Below are 27,657 nucleotides of genomic sequence, written 5' to 3' on the forward strand. Positions count from 1 at the left end.
ACTTTATGGAAGGCTGAGTGGTAACACGGTAGTGTCAACAAATGTAAAATGTATGGCTACTTTGACTCACTAATTCTTCTACCAGGCATTTATTCCAAGGAGTTAATTAGACAAGTGCTCCAAGATTCACATAGAAAAAAATGTTATTTATAGAATTACTAATAATACCAAATATTTAGAGACAACTGAAATAGCTACAAAAATACTATATAGATAATTGTATAACTAGACAACAAATTCATGTTAACCTACCTAAAAGGACACTGTGACCTGTAAGCCATAATGTGTAACTTTCTCCAGGTTGTTCAGTGATAAAAAGGCTTTCTGTCCTATCCATAAGCTTGTCTGTGCATTGCTCTGCTCTGTGCAAGCAGTGCACAGGGAGATGCCTAGAATGAATGTCACCAAATTGTTGGTGCATTGTGGCTCTTTCTGGGTGGGAAGATATCAGGTGATTTTCTTCTTCCATTTTTTGTTTATTTGTATTATTATTTATTTTTATAATGAATGAATAATATCTTTATAAGCAGAAAACCAACTGCTTTTAAAGATCAAAAGAAAACATCTATAGGATACATAACTTCCTGGAGAAAAGGCAGGGCTAACACCAGAATAATGATTGACTTTCAGGATGGAAATGTGGAGGGAGTTTGAAACCTGCTTGCTAGCGTTGCGCAAATATATTAGTCTCTCCAGTCTTGAAGAAGTCAGGAAGGCCCAATGGTAAGAAGCCTGTGCTTCAGGGTCAGTCTGTGGGTCCAAATGTCAGCTCTATCACTTATTAGTATGAACAACTTGGTACAAATATCTTAACCTTCTGTGCCTCAGTTTCCTCATTTACAAAATGGGGAACTGATTGCACCTGCCTCTAACAGTGTTATAGGATTAAGGTAGAGAGTAAATGAAACACACCAACCACAATGCCTGGCACATAATCGGTGTACTAGACATTAGCTCTTATGAAAACCAGCCTCAGACAGTCGTAGACTGTGTGAGTTATTGTTCCCAGAATGAGTGCTAACGAGCAGTTAAGAAGAAGGCAAAAGATAATTAGTCAAGGAAACCACAAAAGTAGACATATAAATATCTAGGCTCTGCAGTACAAAGATGAAGAGTATGAGCTGCATGTTTTCAGGCATGTGACCATCTCATAAACTTCAAATGCTTACTCTGCAAAATGGGGATAATATACAGAAGGTCATTTTGAGGATTAAATGCCAAGTGCTAACATAGCACTTAACAGTAAGATTTTAATACGCATTTGCTACTGTTAATGAAAATAACTATTATGGACTAGGGAATTGGGTACTGAGCTCCCCATCATCACAGGTGTCCAGGCAGGCTTAATTATTATTAAGATGCAGAAAGGATTTAGTCAGGGACTGAGGAAAGTGACTACTGGATTCTCCCAGACTTAAAAATTCTACACAAAGTCATTGAAACATAGAACCAATTTTAAAAGTTGGGTTGTTTGGAATTTTTGTGTAAAGCAACTCAGGAGCAGCAGGTTCATCTCCTCAGGGAGGTATGTGACGATGCCACTGTCAGAAGCCAACCCTGCTTTTCAAACAGGCAAGGCAAATGAGGAATCACTTGCTCATGAAACTGCTCATTCTGTCCCATGATGGCTCACCTGCTCTGGAAAAGCTACAGATGGTGGTTCATCCACCACTGGGACTCACAGAGCTCCCTGAACTTTGCTGAAAGCTATGGTCCCTCTCCCCAGAAATAGCACATCCACACACACCCTGGCATTCACAGTAAGAAGCCCTGGCTGCAGGTGATTGCAATAGTGATAACAGCAATGGTAGGAAACACGCACAGATTGCCTAATGTGTGCCAGGCTCTGGGCTGAGAGCTTTGCATCCATTGTCTTACTGACTTCTCATCAGACTTATGAGTTTGTGTCTAGGTTATGTCATCCCCACTTTACAAATTAAAAACACGCAAAGTCCTTCAGGCAGTGAGGGTCAGGGTTTGAATCCAGTTCTAAGGTACACTTGGAATGTGTGCAGCAGTTTGTTGTAAGGGTTGATGACCAGTTGACAACTCATTAGCATTTTGGATGAATCCAAGTCTCTTCCAGGACCTGCCACACAGTCTCCGAGCCTCACTGGGTTAGCTGGACTCTCTCAAGGCATGTAGGAACAGGAAAAACCAAAGTTTCTATGAGCATTACCAGCAATTCTTAGGGAAAGCAGAAGTACAATAGACAAAGTTTAGGCTGCACTCACAATAAGCAACCCAAATAGTATGACGGAAAATGTTAGTAATAGTCTCCATTTATGGAGCAAAGGTTTCTATCTGTGTGGTGAGGCTGGCTGGTGATACAGTTTGGCTGTGTCCTCACCCAAATCTCTAATTGTAGCTACCATGATTCCCATGTGTAGTGGGAGGGACCTGGTGGGAGGTAATTGAATCATGAGGGCAGGTCTTTCCCGTGATAGTAAATAAGTCTCCCAAGATCTGCTGATTTTATACAGCGGAGTTCTCCTGCATATGCTCTCTCTCTTGCCTGCCGCCATCATGTAAGATGTGACTTTGCTCCAGCTTTGCCTTCTGCCACGATTGTGAGGCCTCCCCAGCCACATGGAACTGGCAGTCCATTAAACCTCTTTTTCTTTATAAATTACCCAGTCTCGGGTATGTCTTTATTAGCAGTGTGAAAACAGACTAATACAGCTGAGTTCTAAGACGACTTTTTCAGAGCCATCCAAATACTTGTGGGTTATTATTTTTATTTTCTTTAAAAATCCCTTAGTCAACCCAGACAGCCTTAGAAATCTCCTCATCTCAGTGCCACCGTGATCCCTCTGACTTGCAGCAAACCCTCTGGTTTGCTTTCCCATGGCGAGGCCAGCAAGCAGTTCCCTGTGTCTCTCCAGATCTGCAAGGGTCTTTTACCCTTGTCCTTACAACTGTCAACATATGAGGCAGATCCCAAAAGGGCAGAGTCATAACCTCATGGTTAAGAATGTGGACTTTGGAATGAGAGACACCTAGGTTCAAATTCTAGCTCCTTTACTGAGTACGTACCCTCTCTGAGCTGCAATTTCCCCATACATCTAAGGGGGATAATGGCACTTTACGGATTTGTTTTAAGTAACTTTAGGCAAGTTACTTACCCTTTCTGGGCCTCAGTTTATTCAACTGTAAATGGGGACAAAAATATTATCTACCTTTATGGAGTAGTGCGTGATTCATGAATGAGTTATGCCTTGGAAAGTGCTTAAAACAGCACTTGTCACATCAGTTAGTACTCAGTAAATATGAGTTATTCTAATTAACACATGTAAAGTTCTCAGCATGGTAAAAGTATGTGTTCAATAAATGGTGGCTATCATTATCATGACGTAGCTGTTCCTCAGAGAAGTTCCTGCACATTTATCTCCTGGAAGGCAGTAAGATATGAAGACATCAGGGGAAACCTTGTCCTTAGGTAAATGTTGCAGTCATAGCAGAACGAGTCCACAGGTCTTGTTGCCCTAGCAGGATACCCTAGGACCTCCACCCCTCCTCATGCCCAGGTTCTCCCTTGCTTCAGAAGTACCTGTCCTTTATCCAACCATCCACTCTTTCAACAAATTCTCCTTAAGCACCTATAGTGAGCTGGAAAGAGGGCTGGGAATGCTCAAGCAGTGAAGGAGATGGTTCCAGCCTCTGCCCTCCTGGAGTCTACAGTGTAGTGGAGGAGATGCACACTAAATAAATACATACACAAATGCTCATTTAATAACATCTGCAATTTATGTTGTGAAAAATGTGATGAGGATGTACAAAGGGCCCTGATGTGGTCAGTCACTGGATATGTGAATAAGGGGGAGTCATCGTAAAGGCTCCCTGAGAAGTTGCTGGGACTTGACAGATGAGTAAGAGTTGGCTGGGTGATGTGTAGGAGTAGAGACAGAAAAGGGTCCAGGCAGATAGGCATTTCGTTCCAAGGCCCTGCACCCACAAAGTGCCTGGCTCACAAGGAAAACAGAGAGAAGGGCCACGTGGTTCACTTTCTCCTAGATCCTCGACTCAAAATATTCAGCTAGGAAGTTGGAATTTGAAGAGAAACCTAGGTCCACAGAAACTGCCTTCTCAGTGGCGACTGCTGTCTCTTCCCTTTCAGGTGCTCCTCGCCTGCTTGCAGACTGGCTTGTCTCAGACCCCAGCCCTTGAGGCCAAGCAAACATACATCATCCTGTAGGCTGCAGACATAGCTCACTGTGCCCACATGTGAACTTCAGCCAAGACACCACGACAGGAACTCTGCCCACTGAATCCCCTATGATTCCTCAATCCTGTCCTCCTCATATCCCACTGGGTTTTGTGAGGCTATTTAGGAAGATAAGTTTTCTTCACTGAAGAAAAGAGAGACAGCATGAAAGAAAACAATGGCCCCAAAGAAAGAATTTGTGATTGACATAAATGGGAGTGTTCCCTTGGGAGCATCATGTATCATCAAAGAAGCAAACCCCCAGGTCATTTATTTCTCCACCTATTTACCTGCTATGAAAAGAAGATGTGTTTAAGTTTCCTACAGTTTTACACTGGAGATTAACGCTCTGGGAAAAAAAAAAAAAAAGCTGTATATTCTAGATGTAGCAGGTTTCTTTTGGAATTCATTCACTGGGAGTCTGACACTACCCCCTAAATGGTACTTTTGTTGTCTTTTTATTCAAGACAGCCAGCTTCTTCCAAGATCAGAACCACGTGCCAGCCTCCCTTGATCAACAGCCTCCCAGCTCTCTTGGTAGATCAGATGTTTAGTAGTTAACCTAACTCATTTGTTTTTCCAAGCAGCAATTATGACTACAATGAATTAATATTTTAACTGCAGGGGAAGCAGTACAGATAGCTCCTACATAGACTCTAGGGGCTGGGAATGGCCAACGGGATTTCCCATACTAAAAGAAGAGGACCACTCCAACCTGGCCAGCAGTTCTCTATGTCTGAGATGCCATCATTAGATACTACTCCAAAGACCTAAGGGAGATGTGTCTAGGAGAAGTGTATGGTCCTGGTCCTTCCCACTGAGGCTCAATGGCCCAGCAAAATATGAAAGTGAGACCTGTGCTTCTAAAGCGCAACAGTCTAGAGTCAGTGGAGTTTGTGAAACAACCTCACCACCGCAGGAGCAAATCCCAGCAGGTTAGATTCAAGGAAGATGGGACCACTAAAAATCCAACTGGCCTAGCTGAGGTTGACGTCCGAACTCCAGAAGACCCGACTGTGATGGGGAAGACTCAAGCAACCAGGCACCATCATCCCCCAACCTATTCGCTCTCCTTCCCCAGGTCTCAGAAGGCAGGGGACTTTCGCAACATTGCGATCCAAACTTCCCCCAGTCTCAGGAAGCATTTCCCAGTCTTCAAAAGGAAGAAACTCACAGCCAGCAAGTCCCTGGTGGAAATGCCGACAGCATCCCAAAGTGCCATCCAGGTCAATGGCAACCTCTCTGAACAGGACATTGTGTCTTCTGACCTAGCCTACTTAAGGTTGGCTCAGCATCTTGAGGATGGGCCTCGAAGGGTCAAAGTGTCCCACGCATTCCTCCCGAGGGTCCCCAAGGTGCAAAGCAATGGGCCTGTTAGCATATGCTTGGAAGCAGGAACTTGGAGGTCCTTAGAGAAAGCCACAGCTGCCATTCAGGTTCCAGATGATATTTATCACAGTCCTTCCTGGGAAGCTAGAGAGTCTGCTGTCAGCCCAGACAGGTCAGCTGAAGTAAGTAACTCCATACGCCCTTTGGACAACACATGTCCAGGTGGTGGGAGAAGGGTGACTCCACCAGATTCAGAAAAATCCACCTCCTGCTTAAATGCCACCAGCGGTGCCAGCCACACACCAGGAACAGAGAAACTTAAACCTGAATTGCTTTTGCCCAAAGACAACTCGGATGACAAAGACCTTGGCCCACTGTCATCTCAGTCAAAGGAAACGTGTATTCCTTCACCTCCACGGACTCACAGTTCCCCCTCATCAGGCTCCCACAGCCAGCCAGCCCGCCCAGGAAGAACCTCAGACTGTCCTTCATCAAGTAATAGTCACCAGAATCTGTTGTCACTCAAAACTAACAGTACATCAAAATCTGCCCCTGGGTGTCAGGAGCAGATGGCAAACAACCCCACCCCTCCAGAGTCAGACACCCTGGAGTTTCCAAATTGTCCAGGAAGTAATCACCTCCCATCCTTTCTTCCAAGGAGTGAGACCAAACTTCAGAGCAACAGGGAGATTAGTGATATTAATGAAATTCACCTGGCACGGGGTGAACTCTGCGATCTCCAAGGCCGGCTGCAATCCGTGGAAGAATCTCTGCACTCGAACCAAGAGAAAATTAAAGTCCTATTGAATGTAATTCAAGACTTGGAGAAAGCTCGAGCTCTCACTGAAGGGTAAGGGGATTTTTTTTTCCATATTAAAAATGACTGGGTGAAGTCATCTGCCAACACAAGAGCAGATAGAGCATTGGTATCTTTAGTAAAAATGTCTCCAAAATGTTTGAAGTACTGTTGTTTCCTCAAATCATAACCGCAGACCTTCCCTTTTCTGTAATGGAATTTCATTTAGTTCTAGGCTTTGGTGGATTTTTGTGGACTTCTGCTGTTTGCTCTTATTTTCAGGTGTTAGCAGAATGGGGAAAGGCAGCAGTGAAGATGTAGGATCAAAAATGATTGTTATGAAGATGAGGGTTCCATTGATACATGATGGAGGGAAGTGATAGCAGGAAGGCCCTTCCCCAGCCCCCTCCTCTTAGCAAGTTACTGCATTTGCACAGTATTTCTGTTCATTGTGTCATTGTGACAAAGGACTTGAGGTGGCCATTCAGTTTACTATTGACCTTCCCCTGTAGGACTACTTTGATGACTTGGACTGGTCCATCAATAACCAACTAATTGGAACTGAAATGAGATCACAATTCATTTTGCACAGTTCATTTTCCGAAAAGAGAAAAAAGTCACAAAATGCTTTCCTGTGTGACTCAGCACCAGTATAGGAGGAAAAGACAGTTATTTGTTTAGATGTGAAATGCTCGTCCCTCTAGAAAGTGCTCTCTAAAGACAGAGAATAAGCAATGGTTAAAGCACATCAAAAAGGGTAGGAGAGAGAAGTAATTAACTGGCATTTGCTGTATGAATCAGAATCAGCACTGCCATATAAGAGAGAAACACTGTGATGTAGACAAAAATGTACTGAACTAAGAGGTCAGGATTTTTAATAATCTCCCTTCTACTCACTTGCAAAATCCCTCATCTCACAGGATTGTTGTCAGCATGAAAAAATTCTCAGGTTGGGAAGTCTTTAAACATGCATAAAGCCTTCTAGAAATGTGAGCTCCTATTGCCATGATTTTCTTGTATCCTTATTCGTAATGGTCATGCAACTTCAGAGCACTGTAAATCCTGTGCTATAGGGACTAAGGAACCAGTAGGTAGGATGTTTGTGGCCCATGTGGCTTTTGCCCATAGATTTATCCAGCAAATGCTCTGTCTTGCAGGCGCAACTTTTATCGAACTGGCCAAGATCTCAACAATTGCAGTACCTGCCAGAACACGGCGTGCATCATATACAGGTACCTGGCCACAAGAGAGGCCTGTTCTGTAGACCGCAAAGCCATAGGTTCCACTGAACGCTCTAGCAAACTCTTAAATGCAGAAAGTCAAGAGAGAGGCAAAAATAGGAGGCGTTTGAATATCTGAGACTAACATAACAAGGTATTTAACTATGAAATGTTAACATCTGGTTCCAAGGCAGGGACTGTTTTGTTTCCTTATAACAAAGTCTATGAGCATACCCTTTCAATGTAATCATCCCTACACTTATCAAACACCAAGAGCAGGCATCATGGTAAGCTTGGCATGCACATTTGCTCTCATTCCACCCTCAGGAAAGTTAAGCCATTTGGTCTTGCTCAAACAGAGCGTTTTCTGAGAACAGAAAGGGCCAGACTCAGGACTCACATCCAGATTTTTCAAATCCCAAACCTGTGATCTTAATTATTCCACCACACTGCTTCTTCCTCAACAATAGCTATCCCATGCCAAGCACTTACTTGGCACAGTCAAGAACTGTGATAAGAACTTTATGTTCATTTCTAAGTAAGTCATTTCCTTCTAGCACAGAGTAAGTTTACTGCAGTAAAGTAGATTTTTATAAGTGACAAAAGGGAAACATGATATACAGTGTAAAGCTGGAGTCAAAGGTCTATGTTTTAATCCCCAAGTCTGACATGAGCTAACTTAACCTAGGCTCACACTCCTTGTCTGAACAGGGAACAATTATCCCCATTCAGAGTTGCCATGAAGACCAGATGAAATAATCTATGTGAATGTCTTTTGTAACTGCAAACCTCTGCACAAATCCAAGGGCTTATACCTATTATTACTAGAAAGATCAATGCTCCCTTAGCTGGAAGCCCATTTTCAATGGCATAGCAGAAAAGTGGTCAAAAGTAGTCATTTCAGTTGATGACATCTCATGTTGTTGACCAAAGTGAACAATTTTGCTTTCTCTATTATATTTCTCTTTTTGCTGAAAACTGGCAGCTCAGGGCCTGAGCAAACTGGAGCCTAAATGGGCTGCCTATGTCTTCTTTTAAAATTTCTCATTCTCTCTGGAAGAATCCTGAGATATCATTGAGTAAGAGACCATGTGTCTGGAAGGCAGGAGGTGTGTGCCCTTAGGCAGGGCCTTGAGCAACTTTTCATTGGACTTATCAGCTCTTTACAAAGAGGAGCCACCTGTTTTTATCAAATAACAGAAGATTCAGGAAAGATAAATGCCTTTCACCTCAATGTGAAGTCTTCCTTCAAAAAAGGGGTTCTGGAAGAGCTCTACTGCATTGGAAAGTCTAAGTAGGAAGTTTCATCAGTTGCTCTCTTCTTGGTGCTTCTTTTTTTTATATCTCTTCTCTTGAGCAAATTTTCTAATCATTAGGAGGACACAAATTATTAAATGTCTAGACAGAGAGGACAAAACTATTCATCATAAACAAGAAGAATGAATTTGAACTAACCTCCATTTAAATCTTGAATAGTCTCTCTTCTTTTCCACAGCCAGATGATGTATTTTCTATTACCTTAAAATGTTTTTTTATTTGGCCTATAGAAGTAAAAAGGGCAAGTGGTGATTTCCAAGTCTACTATGAGTTTCATGACCTGGCCTTGGGCAAGTCATTTTCCTCATCTGAAAAATGAGGGTCTTTAATTAGAAGGTCCCAAGAGTCCCTTTTAGTTCTGACACTCTGATATTCTAAGTCGAATTAAAAGTGACAATATTTGGCTAAACTATGACCTTCCAACAAGTCTGAGAATGTTTGCATTTTTCTAGCACTTACTTCAAACATCTTGAACAAACATTCTAAATTAAGCTACACCCCTGGATGGGTTAGCAAACCTTCCTGCGTACCTTCCTTTCCAGAAGAACAGCAATAGTATGCATATATCCCTCATTACCATTCAAAGCCAGACTGTTCTCCCAGACAGAATCTATACCCTTGTATCTAAGCCATTGGGAGAGAATGGGCAATTAATTTGATGAAAGCAAAGAGATCTCAACAACATCCCCATTGTAGTAACAGTGGGAAGATGAGAGTTGTCATTTTCTTAAGAAAACATTTCAAATGACTTCAAACTTGCTTTGTGTCCTGGAAAATCATTTCTTAGAAACAAATGAGTAAGTGATGTGAAATACTCATCCCCAGGCCTTGTTAAGCTGCAATCTCTCTCTGTGATGATGGATGTGCTCAATGCATGTCACTGTACATAAAGCAGATGGGCGCATGATGGATTGCCCACTAGGTCTTCTTCTCTGGAGATGCTGCTGCTAAGTTAGCCATGCATATGGTTTCCTAAGCGGTATTTCCCAGAGGCTCCACCAGCTGGAGGCTATGGCTATGCTGCTTGCTCCTATTAAGACATGTGGGGTCATCTGGTTCTATCTAACTCATTCTCTCTGCTCCCTAAGCCTCCTTGGCTCTCCTCTTACCATTGAACACGTGGATGCATCCTATCTAACCAAGAGCACAGCCCCAACACCAGTATCTAGAGTTGCTATGCATGGCTCTCAGGAGCTTACAGGGAATTCATACATGAAGGTGAATGGAATCTCTTGTTTTGACTGCCGTAGACTCCATGAGAAGTGGGTGGCAATTGGCTCTAAACCACACGTGATTCCAGGCTGTTAGGCCCCAATCACCGCCTTCACTTCTCCTTATCATTAATCCTAGCACGAGTTACCTAAAGGGTTGAGTGAATGCCACCATAGTACCCAAGATTAAATAACGTTAAATTCCTCAGCAAGAAAGTTGTTCTCTTTTCAAATTTATTTCAATCCTTCGAATAACCTAGAGGGGAAAATCTGGGTTTGGCAGTAGAATGTCTTTAAAACCTTCCTAATGCTGGCTTATCACATTTCTCTGCAAAGAGAGAGCAGGTCTCAGGTTCACAGCCCTGGGCAAGCAATAGTTATCTAGCTACTTTTTTTTATTGAAAGCTTTCATTTTTAAAACTAGTCCTTTTAAATACTTTTTGTAATAGATGCTGGTCTGCATTTCTAAAAGTGATATTGCCTGTTTTATATAAAACAATTTAAAAAGTGAATAGATTCAGAGAAAGAAAGTGAAGCGAATAATTGTATAGATAGCATGGGGAATCTTGCAAAAACCATGAAGGTGGAGAAGAGGCGACTGAAGTTTGGGAAATGGTACCCTAATGAATCGGCTCCTTTTCCTCTTCTCAAGGGCATGAGGTCTCTCTAAGCCTCTTGCTCCTCCTTCTCCCACCCTGCTTCTCTACTTTTCCAGCCATATCTCCAGCATTCATCTTTACATTCACGCTAAAAATGGTCAGTAGAGCTTCTTTAGAGGTCTTTGACTACATAAATCACGCATTTCTTTTCTAGACATAACTCCTAGGAAAAAGCTTCTTGGTTTAAGTTATAAAATGTCTCTAATGTGTTTTAAAGGAAAATAATAAGGGGTCTTTCCCAGAAAATTTTTCATCTACCATCCAAGCATGCTGCTCAGGAATTAGTAAGCTAGAGTTGCAAGCTTACCATTTTCAGTGGGTGAAGAGAAAGGTCGACCATGTAGAATTTGAAAGGTGCTAGAGAAGTGAGAGAAACAGAAGAGCTATTGTTTGTCCAGGGTCTACCTGGACAGGCTGCTCCTCTTCTTGTTCTTGGTCTCTGCCCATAACCTCAACTGCACTCATGGACTTCATTTCCATGGCACCACTTTCCACCATCTTGTATCTGATATCTATATCAATCTATCTTTATCCACCTATCTTTCATCTACCTATCTAAAATTTTCAACCAATTGCATACAGACATTTCCACTTAATATCCCAAGGCAACTCAAATTTGTCATATCCCCAAACACACCTGTTTCACCACAAAATTAATTTTCTTCCCATATTTCTTACTTTGTTTAACACCATTGACCAAGAGGCAACTCCATAAAGGTATCACAGTCCCCCGTGACATACTCTTTTTCACCACATACACCAAATAAGCTACGGATTCCAACTGTTCAATCCAACCCCTTCACTCCAATTCCTCTGCCTCAGGTTCAAAAAAGGCTCTCATCATTTGTCACTTGAATGCTAATTGATCTTTGGGACACAGATCTCTTTTGCCTTATCTCAAGTAATCCTCCCTGCAGATTGCTAACTTGAGCCTAAAGAGTAGAATCTGACCATGTCACTCCCCTGCTAAACAATCTTGGCCTGGTTTGATTAGTCTGGGGCTCCCCTCCAGCTATGGGGAGCCAGGTGCTCAGCTGGTGGCTTCGTCAGGCCTCGGTACCTTTGCATAAGTTCCCTTGCTTTCTTGGAATGTCTTTTCTGCCCTGCTTTATCTGGATAGTTCTTAGTCTTGCAGCTTAAATGTCAGTTATCTGGACAATCTTACAATCCTTCCCCTAAAAGACCCCTATGCCATGAGCCCTCCTCTGCCAGGTCGCTGATCCTATTGCATTGTAATACAGTGTTTATGAGTTCCTTTCCTTCAGCAAATGGTTAGTCTCTCAAAGTCATGGATAAGTGTCTCATACATAGTTGGTGCTCAGTAGGTTCTTATTAAATAAAGAAATGACTCTACTGACTAGGGGAGGAAGGAAAAGCAGTAGTGGACTTGAGACAGCTGTTTAGATTGTTCAGAAGTAAAGTCATTGTTACCATTTGTGTACACCCCCACCCTTGGGTGGGGAAATGAAGGATTAAGCAAATATTCTTATTAGGAAGGAGGGCTTCCATGTAGCTGGTTCTCAACAGATCTTCTTAACCTGAATGTAAGCACATGGAACGCCACATACTTTCAACAAGGGAGAACCTTTTTTTGACGACTGAGAGAGCTTGCTGTACTTTCATAGGACATGGAAACACTTGTTTCTCCAGGCCATCTGACATTATTGCCCAGGACTTCTGTCCTGGCTGTAGTGGGAAAGGCAAAGTTTGACTGTGGGGAACCACAAAACTCCCTTCAGGTGAAAATCAATCCTTTCTCTGAACTGTCCCAGTGATCTCTTTGGGAGAAGGAATTAGAACATCAGATCTTCAGATTCTCTTGCTAAATGTCTAATGGTAAATATCAAAACCATTTGGCTTATAGGCACACTAATGCCTAAGAAGACCACATCCTAACTCATGGACTCTCTGCATATGCGACCTTATTTGGCAAAAGGGACTTTGCAGATGAGATTATGCAAAGGACTTCAAATGAGGAGAGCAGGGTGGATAGTCTGGGTGGGTCCAGTATAATCACAAGGACCCCAGAGAGAGAAGGAAGGCCAGAGGGTCAGAGTCAGAGAAGGAGATGTGATGCCAGAAGCAGAGGTCAGAGTGCCATGGTCACAAGCCAAGGAGAGCGGCAGCCCCTAAAAGTGAGGAAAGGCAAGGGATGTGTTCTCTCTTAGAGCCTCCAGAAGGAGCACAGCTCTGCTGACACCCTGATTTGCAGCTCTGAAGGACTTCTGCCTTCCAGAGCTGTAACAGTGAAATCTGTGTGGTTTTAAGCCACTAAATTTGTGGTAATTTCAACAAAAGCAAATGAGTACACTCAAATTAAATCCTCATAATCGGAGGCCAGTTTATTTGACTTTAATTGATGATGTTTACAATGATAACATCTGAGGAAAGAGATCTGTTGGGCTGAAACTTAAGGGAAAGAAAGAAGAGAGCTACCACTTACTGAGGATCCATTATTTACTGATCATTTGAAGTATCTTTTGTTTTCATACTCAATCCTCACAACTATGAGATCGATTAAAGTACCCCCATGTTACAGACGAAGGAATTGAGGCTGAGGAAGGGTCGGACGCTTACTCAACATTCAGATTAGGCAAGCTGAGAGAGGTGAGGCACTTGCACAATTATTCTAGAAACAGTCATTACAACAGCCACAGCAGAAAACAGTTCTGTCTTCCTGCAAGCCAGATTCCAGAGCCTGCTGCCTTCCAGATGCCAGGCTTATCTGATGGATATTAGGACTTAGTGGAATGCTCGACACTGAGTTCCACTCAGCCAAGGGCATCATGAGGGTTTACACTGAAGATACAGGCCCTAGACAGTGCTCCCAAAGTGTGGTCATGGACCGTCTGCATCGAAACCTCATGGGTGTCTGTGAAAACTGGTTGCCGGGTTTCAGCCCCAAGGTTACTAAATCAGAGTGTGTGGGGTGGAGGATGGGAATCTGCAGTTGAGCAAGCTCCCTGGGAAATGTTGGTTCGAATAAAGCTTGAGGGTTTTTTTTTAGGTAAAAAACTGGGGTCTTGAAAAGAGATAGTTGATTTACCAGAAACTTTTACAACAACCAGCCCATGAATAAAAAATACTTGCTTGCAAAATAGCCTGGAAACTAGCTTTTGTTCTTAATACATCTGCTTGGCTTTGATCTTAGGGTTAGATGATCATATATAGACCTAATTATATATGTTGGATACAGGTGAGAGTGGAGGCAAGGGAGAGGGAAGGAAGAGAAAGGAGAGGATTATTCATGGAGCAGGCATATCTTTTGACGCCTCCTATTTCTGATGAGAAAAGAAAAGGAGTCCCTCTCAGGCCACTCTGGGGCCCAGGCTTATATTATGCAATACTTAGGGGATTCAGCTGTAGCCTTTCCTTCCTCCCACGTCTCTCAGCTCCTCAGGCCTCATCTGAGATCAAAAACTGATTGGCAATCCAGGCTGACATTTTTCCTCCAATAAAGGTTGAGAGTTAATGAAAGCCTAATTCTGCTCCCTGGCCAAGAGACCAAATGCTAAGAACCGCCCTCTGGTGAGTCCTAAAGGATCAACAGCAGACATGTGTAAAAGGTGGGTGTCCAAGTGCTGACCATTACCACTATATCCCCACATCAGGACAGGGGTATGGTCATCCTATGCTTGGGAACCAAGGAACATGCGTGAAGCTAAATACTATGCAGAATCTGCCACCACCACCTGCTCATTTCCTCAAACTCCACAGATCATGGTTTTTTTTTTTGTTTTGTTTTGTTTTGTTTTGTTTTTGAGACAGAGTCTTGCTGTAGCCTAGGATAGAGTGTAGTAGCATGATCTCGGCTCACCGCAACCTCTACCTTCCAGGTTTAAGTGATTTTCCTCCCTCAGCCTCCCGAGCTGGGATTACAGGTGCCTGCCACCACACCCAGCTGATTTTTGTATTATTAGTAGAGATGGGGTTTCACCATGTTGGCCAGGCTGGTCTTGAACCGCTGACCTCAACCACCCATCTCGGCCTCCCAAAGTGCTGGGATTACAGGTGTGAGCCACCACGCCCGGTCACTTTTTTTTTTTTTTTTTTTTGTAATCATTACTAATGCGTCCACTCATAAACTCTTCCGGACCAGACAGAAGGATTTATGGATTTTGAAAAGAAGATTCTCTGCAAGAGCCTCCCTTTGAACCTAGCAACCAGCATTCTCGTTCCTACCACGTCCCCCTCACAGTTTTCATATTCAGATTACGACAAGAAGGCTCCCTGGAATACAGGCCAAAGCCTCGCAGCTGTGTACCCTGCAAGAGAAAAGCAAGGGCTTCACATTACTGAGGAAAGAGAGGCTCCAGAGAGCTGTGTGAGCCATCTGAGGCCACACGGTTGGTGGTCTGAGAGTGCTTCCTGGAGCTTCCTTCTTGGTTAAGCTATTTGGCCACTGAGCTCTGGCCTTGCCTGCCACTTAAAGCTATTACCTAACCAGAGAAAAAGGCATTTCTCTAGAAATGCAATATGCACTCACTCCTATGGGTTTAGCAGCCAACTTTTCACTTAAATTATTTAGCATTTTCTTTTTGTCTGCTTATGACGCTCTCCCAGTGTGGAGCCAGGTGAACTCTGAGAGCCTTGTCCCAGCCACAGTCCTCCCTCTGGCCAGCAATGAAGTCCACAGTAAAAAATAATGATAAATGCACATAGCAGATCTGTTCTTTCTAGTAATCATAGATGCATTTGCAGCTCTCATCAAATTCCAGTATGGACTGAGAAACACTATTTCAAATGCTGGGCCATGAACGTCATGGCAACACCCTCCAGCATCCTGAAAACAACCAATAGCAAACACAGCTTAAATTGTCTCTTTGGGAAATAGCCATGAAGTTGGGGGGCACATGTAAAATTTCTCTGAGTCCCGGCAGGCTGATTCCCAAGACATTTGTCTCTATTCCCTGATTCTCTTGAATGGCTTTATCCCTTTCTTTTTCTCCCTAGCGTGTAAAGGAAAAGAAGAAGGATTTACAGCATCAGCAATTTATCTGCAATAAAAAATGAAACCTATTTTAATGCATTAATAGTGAAAGAGGCTGAAACATGCCATAAATATCAAATTACACAAGTTGAATATTTCAGACGAATAACAAGTGAATGACAGAGGCCACAGTGACCACAGAGTGATCCAATCTTTATTTCTCCATCAAGTTAGTGTAATAATCATTACTGTTTGTTGAGCCAGCCACTGTGCTAGGCATTTTGCCCAACACTGTATGTCTATCATTTCATTTCAGACTCCCAACAACCCTAACACGTGGATGGGATTAATATTCCCATTTTACAAATGAAGAAACTGAGACTCAGAGAGGTTAAGTGATCCGCCCAAGATCCAAGGAGGCCAGGGCTCAAAACTAGGCTCTACTTTCAGGAGACTTGCCTGTCCCTTCCCCTCTTTCCTTGTGACCTTGCATTATCAATGAATAGGTATGTTAAATTTCTCAGAGCTCATGGATCTACCCTTCCTGAGGGCTTCACATGCAGATCTTCCTGGCACAGAATCACAGAATGCAGAACACAGATTTCTTTCAGAGTTAGCTATCAGCAGAGATTTCTGCAGCTTGATCCCATTTATGTATGTGCCAAGAAGAGAACCTGTGATTTTCTGAAGACTCAACAGCAAGATAGATGCCCTAGGAGAAGGGGTAGACTTGCCAATTTGAAATAGCTGCGAGTTGTGCAGCTCAAAATTATACCCTATAAAAAATGAGCAAACTGGCCATTAGGAGAAAGTTTTAGGAACAATAACCCTTCCAGGCTGGGGAGAGAAAAACATACAAACCGAAGTTCCTGTGATCGAGACTGTAATTCTTCCCCAGCGATGCCTTCGTAAGCATCATGGTTTATCCAAATGGACAAGAACCAAACCCTCGCTGCATCCATCGATTCTTACAGCTAATTCTTTAAAAGAGAAAGTTGCAGGAGGTCAATAAATCAGTGGTGCACCTGGGTTCTGTGGAAACAGGCGCCACAGAAATGCTCCAATAAGAGATAAGGAAGAGGTGGAGAGGAATTTGGAAGATGGTTTGTCTTCAGGGAGACACCATGAATCATTTACTTCTCGGCCAACTTACTTAGAGTGTACAGCTGATGGCAGTTTGTTGGCATGTCCCTTTGTAAAAGAACAGGACCCACTGCTAAGAAGGAAGTACAAAAGGGCTCACTGGAGACAGCAGCAGCCTACACCAGACCCAAGATCGCTGAGGCAGATATTATCTTGAAAAGGCTGCCTCCTTAGAAGGTGAGCACCTTCTTTGAGTACGCAGCCTCCCTACCAAGGCTTCCCTGAAATTGAGAAAGACGATTCTAAGGTAGGCTAGTCAGCTGGTCCATAAAGGGTCCCCTGTGCATCCCAGCCCCAATTTGGGTCTGGTTCCACAGTGGACTGTGAGGTCATCCAGGAGCGCCAGGCCTTGGTCGCCACCTCCACCACCGCCACCCCACACATTTTGCAATCAGGATTTCATAGAGACACAGATTACTATGTTCTTTCAGTCCAGTACATCTTAGTGTACAAGCTTTGGGGCTAGACTGTCAGGGTTCAGATTCTGTCTCTGTCACTTACACTTACATGCCCTTGGCAGAATATTTAACCTCTCTTTGCTTCAGTTTTCTCATTTATGAAATGAAGGTATTATTATTTACCCATGGGACTGTGAAAATTCATGAGAGGAGTGTAAACTTGTAACATAGTGTCTAGAACATAGATTTCATTCCATAAATGACAGTCATTCTTCTTCCAATTGTTAGTTTTACCCATTTAAATTACCATGTGTCCTAATCTAATGTGTTTCAGGTACTCTCTTTTTGTTTCTTCTCCTTAGAATAAAATGCTAGAAAGAGTTAGGTCCTTGGCCAAAAACTTGATCTGTCTTTAAACATAAAAATCAGGAAACCAGTTGAATAAACTAGATGCTTATGCACCCCTCAAATTCAGATTAATTCCTAATGCCCCATGTGATGATATTTGGAGGTGGAAACTTTGGAAGGCGATTAGGTCATGAACTTGGAGTCCTCATGAATGGGATTAGTGTTCTTATAAAGAGAACTCAAGAGAGGTCCCTCTCCATGTCAGGACACAGAGGGACTACAACTGTCTATAACCCAGGAAGAGGGCCCTCACTAGACACCCATCTAACAGCACTTTGATTTTCAACTTATCAGCCTCCAGAACTGTGAGAAATAAAATGTATGTTATGGATAAGCCACGCAGTCTGTAGTATTTTGTAATAGCAGCCCAAGCAGACTAAGACACCAGGTTTAGATTCTGCTTGTAACTTACGACGTGACTTCCCTTTGCCAAGCTGCTTGTCTGTTAAATGGGCATAACAACTTTCCTATCTTCCTGGGCTATCCTGAGGACAAAATAAAAACACAGATCTAAAACACTTTGCAAATTCAAAAGTTATATACAACTAAGAGGCGTCTTTGTTTCTCCATCAACTTTTATCTCCCTGTGGCTCACCCAACTTCAGCTTACCCCACCAAATCCTGCCTCCAGGACCTCACTCTGTTATTTGCTCTTGTGCTTATCTTTTTGTTTTTGCTATTTGTTCCTCAGTGTTTCTTCTTCCAGACAAGTCATGACTTGGGGCTCTTGCTGCTTCCAATTACCTAGGAAAACATCTCCGCTTTTCAGCGAGCATGATGGCTGGAGCACTGATATGTCAGTTAGATTAGTGAGGTGCCCTCCAGAGGGAAACCTGAAAGTTCTTACCATTTCTGGTTTACACATAGCTCACTTTCTAAATGCAGTGTGGCTCCATGTTCAGCCATCTCCTTGGATGTGAAGGGCTCAAAGGCTCCTCAGGCAGGGAACTGAGCATCACTGAGTCACAGTCCCCGTGTCCCATGCATCCTCAAGAGGACCAACTCATGCACCTTGAATGCCCTGGACTTTCTCAAAGGCTCCTGTCCTGATTCTTGCATTGTAACAATGTCTGAATTACTGTTTGCCGTTCACTGTAAGCCAGGGTTCTGCACGAACTCAGTACTCAGCACTTGTGTTCCTTCTTATGATCCTGCATGGAATATAGAGCATATGTGGAGTGCGGATGGTGAAAGATGGTAAAGATAGCAGGGTACAGAGAAGAGGTGGAAGCCGTGAAGAGCAGGTGAGGTTAGAAAAGTTATCAGTGTGCTGTTTGGATCCTTGAGCTGAAATCCCAAGCAAAGAGTCTGTCCCCATATCTGCAAACAACCCTCTGCTAAGAATTAACTTCAATTTTCACCAAGTTGGCAACTTACTCCTTTTTGCAAGGGGTTGCTGAGCATGGTGTATAAGTAGCTAAGCAGGAAGTAGAAGGGCATCTTCTCTTTTCTACCCAGCCTCAAGATAAAAAGCAGATGAGAGGGCACTGCCCCTTCCCATTTATAAGGCAGCTGCCACCAAAGCAAAATATACTCCCTCCTCTCCCTTCCAAACTAAACCGTAGCGTGTCAAACAGATGAAGAAGAAGAAAAGTGGCAATTTTCCTTTCTGTTAATAAATTGCTCTGGCCTAAAAAACATTAATCAATCTCTTTCCAAAGCACACACACTTCTCCATATTCTGCTATTTCCCTGGCCTTGAGAAGAAAGTTACTTTCAGTCCCCTTTAAATTGTCAAGACTAGTGGGGGCAGTCACAAGGGGGGAGTGGGGAGCTCCCTAAATCACAGTGATTATAATGGAACCCTGCTGTGTTTCCATAGAAACATAAAGAGTATATTCTTCCCTGAATGTAGATGGTGGGGAGGGGTGAGGAACGATGCCGCTGGTAAGGTGTGCAGCTACTGAAGAGCTGAAGGTGGAAGCGGGAAGGCAAAGGACCTAGTAAAGAAAAGTGGAATGGGCCGAGACCGTGCTCCGTGTGCAGTGACTTCACCTGTGACTGTGCCCCATCTGCACAGCCAGCCAGCGAGGTAGCTAGTGTAACTCCCAAGTTCAACTGAGCTGTGGAAAGAGAAGAAACTTGCCCAGGGTGACCCAGTCAGGAAGTGCTGTAGCATCCATTCAAACCAAGAGTGTTCACCTCTGGGGCCTCACTCCACTCTCTATATTGGGCTGTGCTTCAAGTTGTGACAGTGAGACAAAGTTTCCATTTCCTCGTCTTTTCTACCCAGGCCTGCCAGTTCTATACACATTCTGGAATCACCCAGGGCATTAATATCATTCTTTTTCAGATGGGGACTCACTCTGTCACCCAGGCTGGAGTGCAGTGGTGCACTCATAGCTAATTGTAGCCCCAATTTCCTGGGCTCAAGTGATCCTCTCACTTCAACCTCCCCAGTAGCTGGGACCAGAGGTGCACATTACCACACATGGCTAACTTTTTCTTTTTTGTGGAGACGGAATCTCTCTACGTTGCCCAGGTTGGTCTCAAACTCCTGACCTCAAGTAATCCTCCCACCTGGGCCTTCCAAAGTGCTGGGATTACAGGTGTGAGCCACTGCACCTGGCCTATTTTTCTTAAGCAGGTATTAGGACGCTTGTAAATCTTGTCAAACTCAGGTGGTTTGTTGTCGTTGTTTGTTTATTTGAATTATGAAGTCAGAGACACTTTACATATAAGGGGAGGAAGGCAGCTGGTGCATGTGTGTGTTTACATAATTTAGTAGAAGCATATGGGTGAAAAATTGTAAAGTAGGAGGAGTTGAGAGAAATAAGAAGTATCTTTTGAAAGCAATTGTTATTTAATCACCTACCTCAAACACTTTAGTATTCACAACTGTCTAACTTACTGTAGTGTTCCTGGAACCTGGTACAGTGTCAGGCTAAGAGCAGGATGGACTGATGATGGATGGAATGTTTTGTACCGGAAAATCATAGACTCGTAAAATCCCAGAGCGGGTACCCACTCTCTTTGGTTCCATCTGGTACTCTATGGTGAAGATTGTTTTTCTGCCACAGTAGGGAGAGCAGGGCTATTTCAGGAGCTAGGAGCATTGTGAATACAGACGTTCCCTATCTGTGAACTATGTGTGTTCCCAGTGCTAGACGAGTGAGAATCAGAGCTTGCAACTCACCATTTTAAAGACCTTCCTTGCTGCAATGCAGAGGTTGCATAGGCTCTTGATCCATTTCCTTAGATTTCCACTGAGGAGAATGAGGTGCAGGTAGTGCAGACAGAAACCCACTCCACCCCACCCCAGAGAAACAAGGGTAGAGTATTGTCTTGTTGTGATTATATATGTGTGTGTGTGTGTGTGTGTGTTCTATGTGTGTGTGAGGGATGGATAGAGAAATAGATGAAAGAGAGAGAGAGATAATAGATGATGGATAGATGCTAGATAGATAGATGATAGATGGGTAGATGCTAGATAATGATAGATGATAATGATAGATGATAGATAGGTGATAAATACATGATTAATAGATGATAATAACAATCAATAGATGATAGGTGATACATAGATGATTGATAGACAGATAGACAGACAGATAGATAGATAGATAGATAGATAGATAGATAGATAGATAGGTTTTCATCCATGGTTCCTGGCTCATAACTCCCATAGCCCTTGTTAACAATCTTTTGTTATAATGTTGGGTGAGTTAGGCCTCAGGAGCAGGCATCAGGAAACAGAATCTCTCTCTCTCTCTCTGACCTTCTCCTGTCCTCCTGTCACCTGCCTAAGGCAAGACTCTAATCTGATTATGGGTCAAGAGACTCTGATTCCAGAGTGGGTCCTTCCCACTCCCTAGAGGAAAGAGTGCTACACAGGAGGCTGAAGCCCCCACACTTTGCCCCATGCATCCCTTGTCTGTATCCTTTGCAATATCCTTTATGATACACCAGTAAGTGTTTCCCTGATTTCTGTGAGCCACTCTAGCAAATTAATCAAACTCAAAGAGGAGGTTTTGGAAACCCCAACTTGGAGCAAGTCAGTCAGAAGTTCCAGGGGCCCGGACTTGTAAGTGAGGGGAACAAGGGGGATGTCTTGTGGGACTGAGCCCCTAGTCTGTGGAATCTGGTGTTATCTCTGGGTAGATAGTGCTGGAACTGAATTGGAAGATACCCAGTTGGTAGCCGCTGCTTGGTAGTGGGGAGAAAGTCCCACACATTTGGTCATAGAAGTCTTCTTCTGTGTTGATGATTCTTGTTGTGGTGTGAGAGCAGAGAAAAAACACGGTTTGAGAGCTTTTCCTGAAATAGAGACTCCTGAAATAGAGAGTCAGTATGTGAGTCTGTAGATGCCTCTGCCCACTGGCCTGGCAAATCCTGAGCTTTGGCTAGAAGGTCTCTTAAAAGCTACTGACACCAGAATTAACTGAGGACAAAGAGTCACTGGATTAGCAGTGACAGGAGGCCAGAGAGATTGTCTGCATACCATTGCTTCCTCAGCAGCCAGAACAGGGCCTGCCACAGAGAAGATGCTCATTTGTCAAATGACTGGCTGAATATTTGGTGCCTACTCCGTGCGGTGTATTGTACATGCACATAGAATTTAAGCTTCACTGAGATCCTTTGCATATGTACTACTTATTTTGCAAATGAGGACACAGCGGACTGAAAGTGGGAAATGACTTCCCCAAGATCTCACAGTTAAATTGTGGAGCTTTGCTTTAAAAAACACAGCCTGGGTTTCGCCCATTATATAGATCATCCAGCCAGGATTGTGGCCCCATAGAGGGCCAGGGAGAACAGAAAGAGAAGGGATGTAAGTGGAGGATAAGAAAACCTGGAAGAAAAACATAGCAACAAAAAAATCAGACATCCTTACCTAGCGCTCCTTTAGAACTAACACCTTATCAGTCTGGCTACAAAACGGGCTCCCTCGCCCCTCTGACTCTTCAGCCCTGCCTTTTCCACCTCAGAATGCTAGGGGCAAGGCATCCTTTGGGGCTTCATTTTTCATGCATGGCAACGGCGGCAACATGCCTTTGCAGCAACACTAACTGGGGTCCCCAGCCCTGGGAGGTGACATGGGGACAGTAAGCAAGGGCAGATGTCCCTTTAATGATCACTGTTTTTCAGCACTTGCAGGGTATAAAGGCACTGGCCAGTCATGCCACTTCACAAACCAACATGGGGTCTTTGGTCTTTCAGATGCAACATTTCATTCTCCTCCTGGCTAAACAAGGAGAATGCACTGTTTTCATGATCACATTTCCTCTATTTTCTACCCTCCCATGCTAGCTCCTTATCCTTGCGCCTTCTGAGACCCCTGATATGAAACCAGGTGACAAACACATCGAAAAGCTTAAGAGCCTTCTCATAAGTATCTTGGCACTGAAAACTCTTCTGTAAGTAAATCCTCCTTATGGAGGAAAGTGGACAATTAAGGACAGAAGGAACCCATGCTCAGCCCACAGGGATGTCTAAGAGGATTTGTTCTTTCTAGCCCAGCTCTCTGGGTTCTGGGGAGGGTTAGCCAGAGTGAGGAAGTAGGCTGAGAGCCCCTGAGGCCTGCTGGCCTGACTCCCAGACATGCAGAGGCCACAGACAGCATCAGCACCCACTCCCCACAGGCCAGGCTTCTGCTCAAATCCTACCTCCCCTGACCTCAGAGACCCCTGGTCTGCGACAGTTTCACGTTTACTTAGCAGATGTTTATGATAATCAGCACAGGACAATGAGTCTGTATGTTAATGACACCAAAACACACAAGTAAAATAGCCTACAAGAACAACAACAAAAAAGAGGTTGGGAAATGTCCACCCATCAATAGAGGAATATTTAAATACATCATATTGAGGAATACTACAAGGCAGTCTTATGAAAACCTCTCCAAGATACATCTTTAGGTTGGGATGCAGTTCAAGGAGCAAGGCGTAATATATTGGTAGGAATAATGTTAATGATGATGATGATAGCTGTCATAGGAGCTAACACAGACGGAGGACTTAGTGCATGCCAAGCACTACTCTTAGCACTTTGTTTATATTATCTCAGTTTACACACGTTATTTCCAAAGAGATAGATATTAGCATTACCTCCATTTTACAGATGATGAAACTGAGCTGCAGTTTTCTCGTACGTTCCTCTGTATTACCTAAATCTTTTAATAATGAGACAGTTTTCATGCATAACACATGCAACAAAAACCATTAATGATTAAGAAAGAAACTGGAGCCATTATTTACAGAACACTTGCCATCAGGCTGCCATGCTATGTGTCTCACTGACACTTAATAACATCCCTGTGAGGAAGGCATTACGGGTTCCAATTCAATCAATGAAGAACTAGAGGTTCAGAGAGGTGGCATCATTTTCCCAAGGTCAAGCAGCCAGTAGGTACCTAAGGATCTGGAATTTGATCCCAAAACTCATGGTCTTCCAGGTTAGTTAGGGCTGAGTGATGCTAAATCAGCCTGTGCTTACTCAAATTTACTTTCCTTCCTTCCTCTCTGTGTTTTTCAGTGTAGAGTATGATTTCCGGCAGCAGGAAGGCAGGTTCCACGAAGTTCTACAGAGTCTGGAGGAAGCAGAGCCAGTTGAAGAGGCATCGCCTCCACCAAAGTCCCCAGCAGAACCCCCAGTCCCGGAAAAGCAGGACTTAAGGCGGAAAACCAAGAAGGTGAAAAAGAAATGCTTCTGGTGGATCTGAGCTGGTTGGGACCATCCCCCAGGCCCCTGCTTACTTCCCTGAGATGGGAAATCCACTGCACTTAAGGCCTACCCTGCTTCTTTGCAAAGTCTTTGGGCTGTGAGCCCCTTGGCCTGTGAAACAGAAGAGTCTTGGAGCTGATGTAGCCACTGCTGGACATCTGACCACCATCCTTAACCTGGGTGTGTGCCACTGCTTGCTGAGAGCTTCACAGACACTAGAGTGACCACTTGCCAAGTTCCCTGTCCACTCGGCCAGATCTCATGCTGAGTTGCAAGTCCAGAATCCCACCATGAGCAAAACCCTCCACTACACATTTCAACACCTCCACGATGCCAATAAGTACTTTCTTCCCATCCTGGGTTCATCAACCCAAAAGAAAAAAAAGTGTTGTGCAGAGCCAGAAGATAGATAGAGGGAGGTTATAAGTTATTAGCAGGTACCCTAGAAAAAATGAGATAAACTGGCAGTTTTCTAAGATATCAGCATACATAAGCACAAGAAAAGTGGGCAGGGCATAAAATGTAAGATCACCCTGGTGTGTTGGGTTGTTTTCCATTTTAATTAGCCCCTTGATCCCAAATCATGCATCTGTCATCTCATGCTGTGAGCGCCGTTCTGCCTATGGCAGAGTCAGGGGACCCCAGGGTTTAAGGGACTTGATGTGGCCGTGCTGGACAACTGTAATTCAAAGAGGATTTCAGCAGTTGTAGCTGCTCCAGGGCCCACCATAAACCATCATGCTTCTGGGGCCTGAGACCACCTGGCAAATGGGTAGAATCTGTTTTCGATGTGAACTTTAAGACTCCACAGTTTACTTACCTGCAACATTTAAAATCATGAGATCCAGCAGCCTGTCCATCAATTACATCTTATGAGTAACATAAATAAGGCTAAGATAAAACACAACACTGTTCTCACCCCTTCATCCCAGAATCAGCCATGTAGATAGGTTCCAACATGTACTAATCGACACAGTCTCCCTTCCTGGTGATCAGGCCATGGTCACCTGATTGATAAAGCAGCAGGACTGGGAACGAGGATATAGTTTTTCCAATTTAGTTTTAAATATCTTTCTATCCCAAAGTCTGAGTTCTTCGAAGTCTGGCTCATTCTTTTGACAAGACCTACATACATATGGATCCAGTCAAACTTGCATGGCTGAACAAACAACTAAAGTAATATAATTAAGTAATTGCTACATACTCTTGGGAATGAGGGGTAGGATGGATAGCCTCAGATTCCTTCTGGTTGAATTAAATTCTCTATCAGCCGGTAGTGAGATTGACACTGCCAGAAAGCGAGCCTAAAACTAAACATACATTAAGCGAAGAAGGTATTTTGTAATCCCCTTTGCTGAAGACCCAGTGTCTAAGCCAGAATCTTTGCAGAGCACAGCATCCTGTGTGTTCATGGGATGTACATACCCCACCACAAATTGAGACTAATTGAGCAAACCACTCTGACAGTTTCACCTTCCCCTGTCACAGCGATGCAGTGCACAAAGCTATTTCAGTGAGAATGAAAGGGAAATTTGGCAAGAAATCTCAGCTTGCACTATTTAAGTCTTGGAATGTCATTCAAGATGTTCTTGTTCTGTTTCTAGTATAATGTTTAAGCCCACAGAATGAGACCGGAATATACAATGTCATGCTAGAATTAAGATAAATACACTTGTCATACTTAAGAAGCCACGTTTCAATAAGATAGGCTACCACTGGCTAAAAGCCACAGATTTATCTTTCTGTATCCATACGATCAACTCTCAGTTGGCCCCAGTATTGGAAAAGAACAGAACAGAGGATAATCCAATAAAGTGAAATCATTTGGGATCTCTTATGTAATTTTATCTTGTAGTAGAGCTTCCATCTTAATTTGCTTTGCTTACGCTAATTTCATCTGAATTTATATTCTAGGGCATCGTGCTTGAATGTAAATAATCCTATTCCTAGAATTAAGAGACCCAAGCAACCAAGCAGTCTATCTCACTAACCTTTGGCAAATGGCTTAAATTTCCAGGGCCTATTTATCCAACCTTGAATAGAGATAAGAACATATGCTTTCCTACTTTATAAACTCTGAGCACGCTCCATAGTAATGTGAGCTGAGTGACTCAGAGCTGAGCTGGATCACTGGCCAAAGTTAGCCTGGCAAGATAAAGGATGTTTGAGGTACCTCACATAAAATTAATAAGCTCATGTGGTCATAGACATATTTCTAGTTGGGGCCCTCACATGAACCCTTCACTGAATTAAATAAAAGTGGGACTAGAAAATGTTGACATTTCTAGAAATACAACCAAACAAGGCTATACTGATTCTACACCAAAGCACAACACTGCATTGCTTGCGCCACTGACCTGAAACTGGAAAGGAGTTCTCTTCTGAAAATTTGATATTTAAAATCACTATGAGGAAACAGGATTCCAGAAACATTTTCCTGATGAACAAAAATGATCCTCTCTCTGTTTAAAACACCATACACATATATACCAAAACTGTATACTCCTTTATTCATGTGAAAATCACTGCTTCTTTGTAAAATATTATGTAACATCTACCATGATATTCTACAGAAATGCTGTACTTGGGGTTATCTGGTTTTCTGGAGAGAGATTAATTTAGCAAAAATTACTTTTATAAAATTGAAGGGAAAAAGACCAATATATCGACTTAAATTGCAGGAGTTTATGTAGCTGCTTTCTCTGTAGTTTAAAAAACAATGCATAAATGCATATTCACTATCCTTGGAACTTAATACCAGCTCATCTATAGAGCACCTTCTTAAAGACGATGTACTGCTGTAAGGTTTTGTAAGTTTCTAAACTGTTTTAAATGGGATATTATCTTTTGCAATAAACGTACATATTTTTTCTAGGTTTTAAGACTCCATTACTGGCTTGGGTTGATTTGGGTTATAAAATGTATACTTAAGAAGGATGCCTCAGTGGTCCTAGGGGCGAGTATGGCTTTCATTATCATTGCTTCCATATATTTCTAAGGGAAATAAATACAGAACAGATTCGGAACTTAGTGTCACAATGATCACATGAAGCCCCATGTGTCCCGTGAACAAGGGAGGCAGCATGGATCAATGGAGTTGCTCCCAACCTCATTCCCACGGATGCACATGCATGATTTGTATCATTTTGCTCAGACACCTGATCTCTAATTTATTCAGTACTTTTCTTTATTTCCCCCTTAATTTTTTTCCTTAAAAGCCAAATTTATATCACCAATGTGAAGAAAAACATCATGTCCTAAAAATAGAAGATGAAATAAAAATATATCTTATTAAATTCTTGCTAAACCCTGTTGCTATTGAGGCTGCTAAGCCTGAGACCAGCTCTGTTTGTTAGGACTGGATATTAGCAAATATTCA

At 43.1% G+C, this 27,657-nt stretch overlaps 2 protein-coding genes across 3 annotated transcripts in view; one reads left to right on the forward strand and one right to left on the reverse strand.

Moving 5' to 3' along the window:
- INSYN2B (inhibitory synaptic factor family member 2B) overlaps positions 1 to 27,153 on the forward strand; it is a 119,190-nt gene extending 92,037 nt beyond the window's left edge. Inside the window, exons 2-4 of the mRNA XM_032252752.1 lie at positions 4,118 to 6,383; positions 7,487 to 7,561; positions 24,090 to 27,153. Of these exons, the coding sequence (XP_032108643.1) occupies positions 5,032 to 6,383; positions 7,487 to 7,561; positions 24,090 to 24,276 (1,614 nt within the window). The 5' untranslated portion in view covers positions 4,118 to 5,031 and the 3' untranslated portion in view covers positions 24,277 to 27,153. The remainder of the gene's footprint in view (positions 1 to 4,117; positions 6,384 to 7,486; positions 7,562 to 24,089) is intronic.
- Positions 1 to 27,657, reverse strand: part of DOCK2 (dedicator of cytokinesis 2) — a 443,384-nt gene that overhangs the window by 193,875 nt on the left and 221,852 nt on the right. The gene's annotated exons all lie outside the window — the stretch shown is intronic.

Source organism: Sapajus apella, unplaced genomic scaffold (assembly GCF_009761245.1).
Source record: "Sapajus apella isolate SASKATOON/1434 unplaced genomic scaffold, GSC_monkey_1.0 scaffold79, whole genome shotgun sequence".
Lineage (NCBI taxonomy): Eukaryota > Metazoa > Chordata > Mammalia > Primates > Cebidae > Sapajus > Sapajus apella.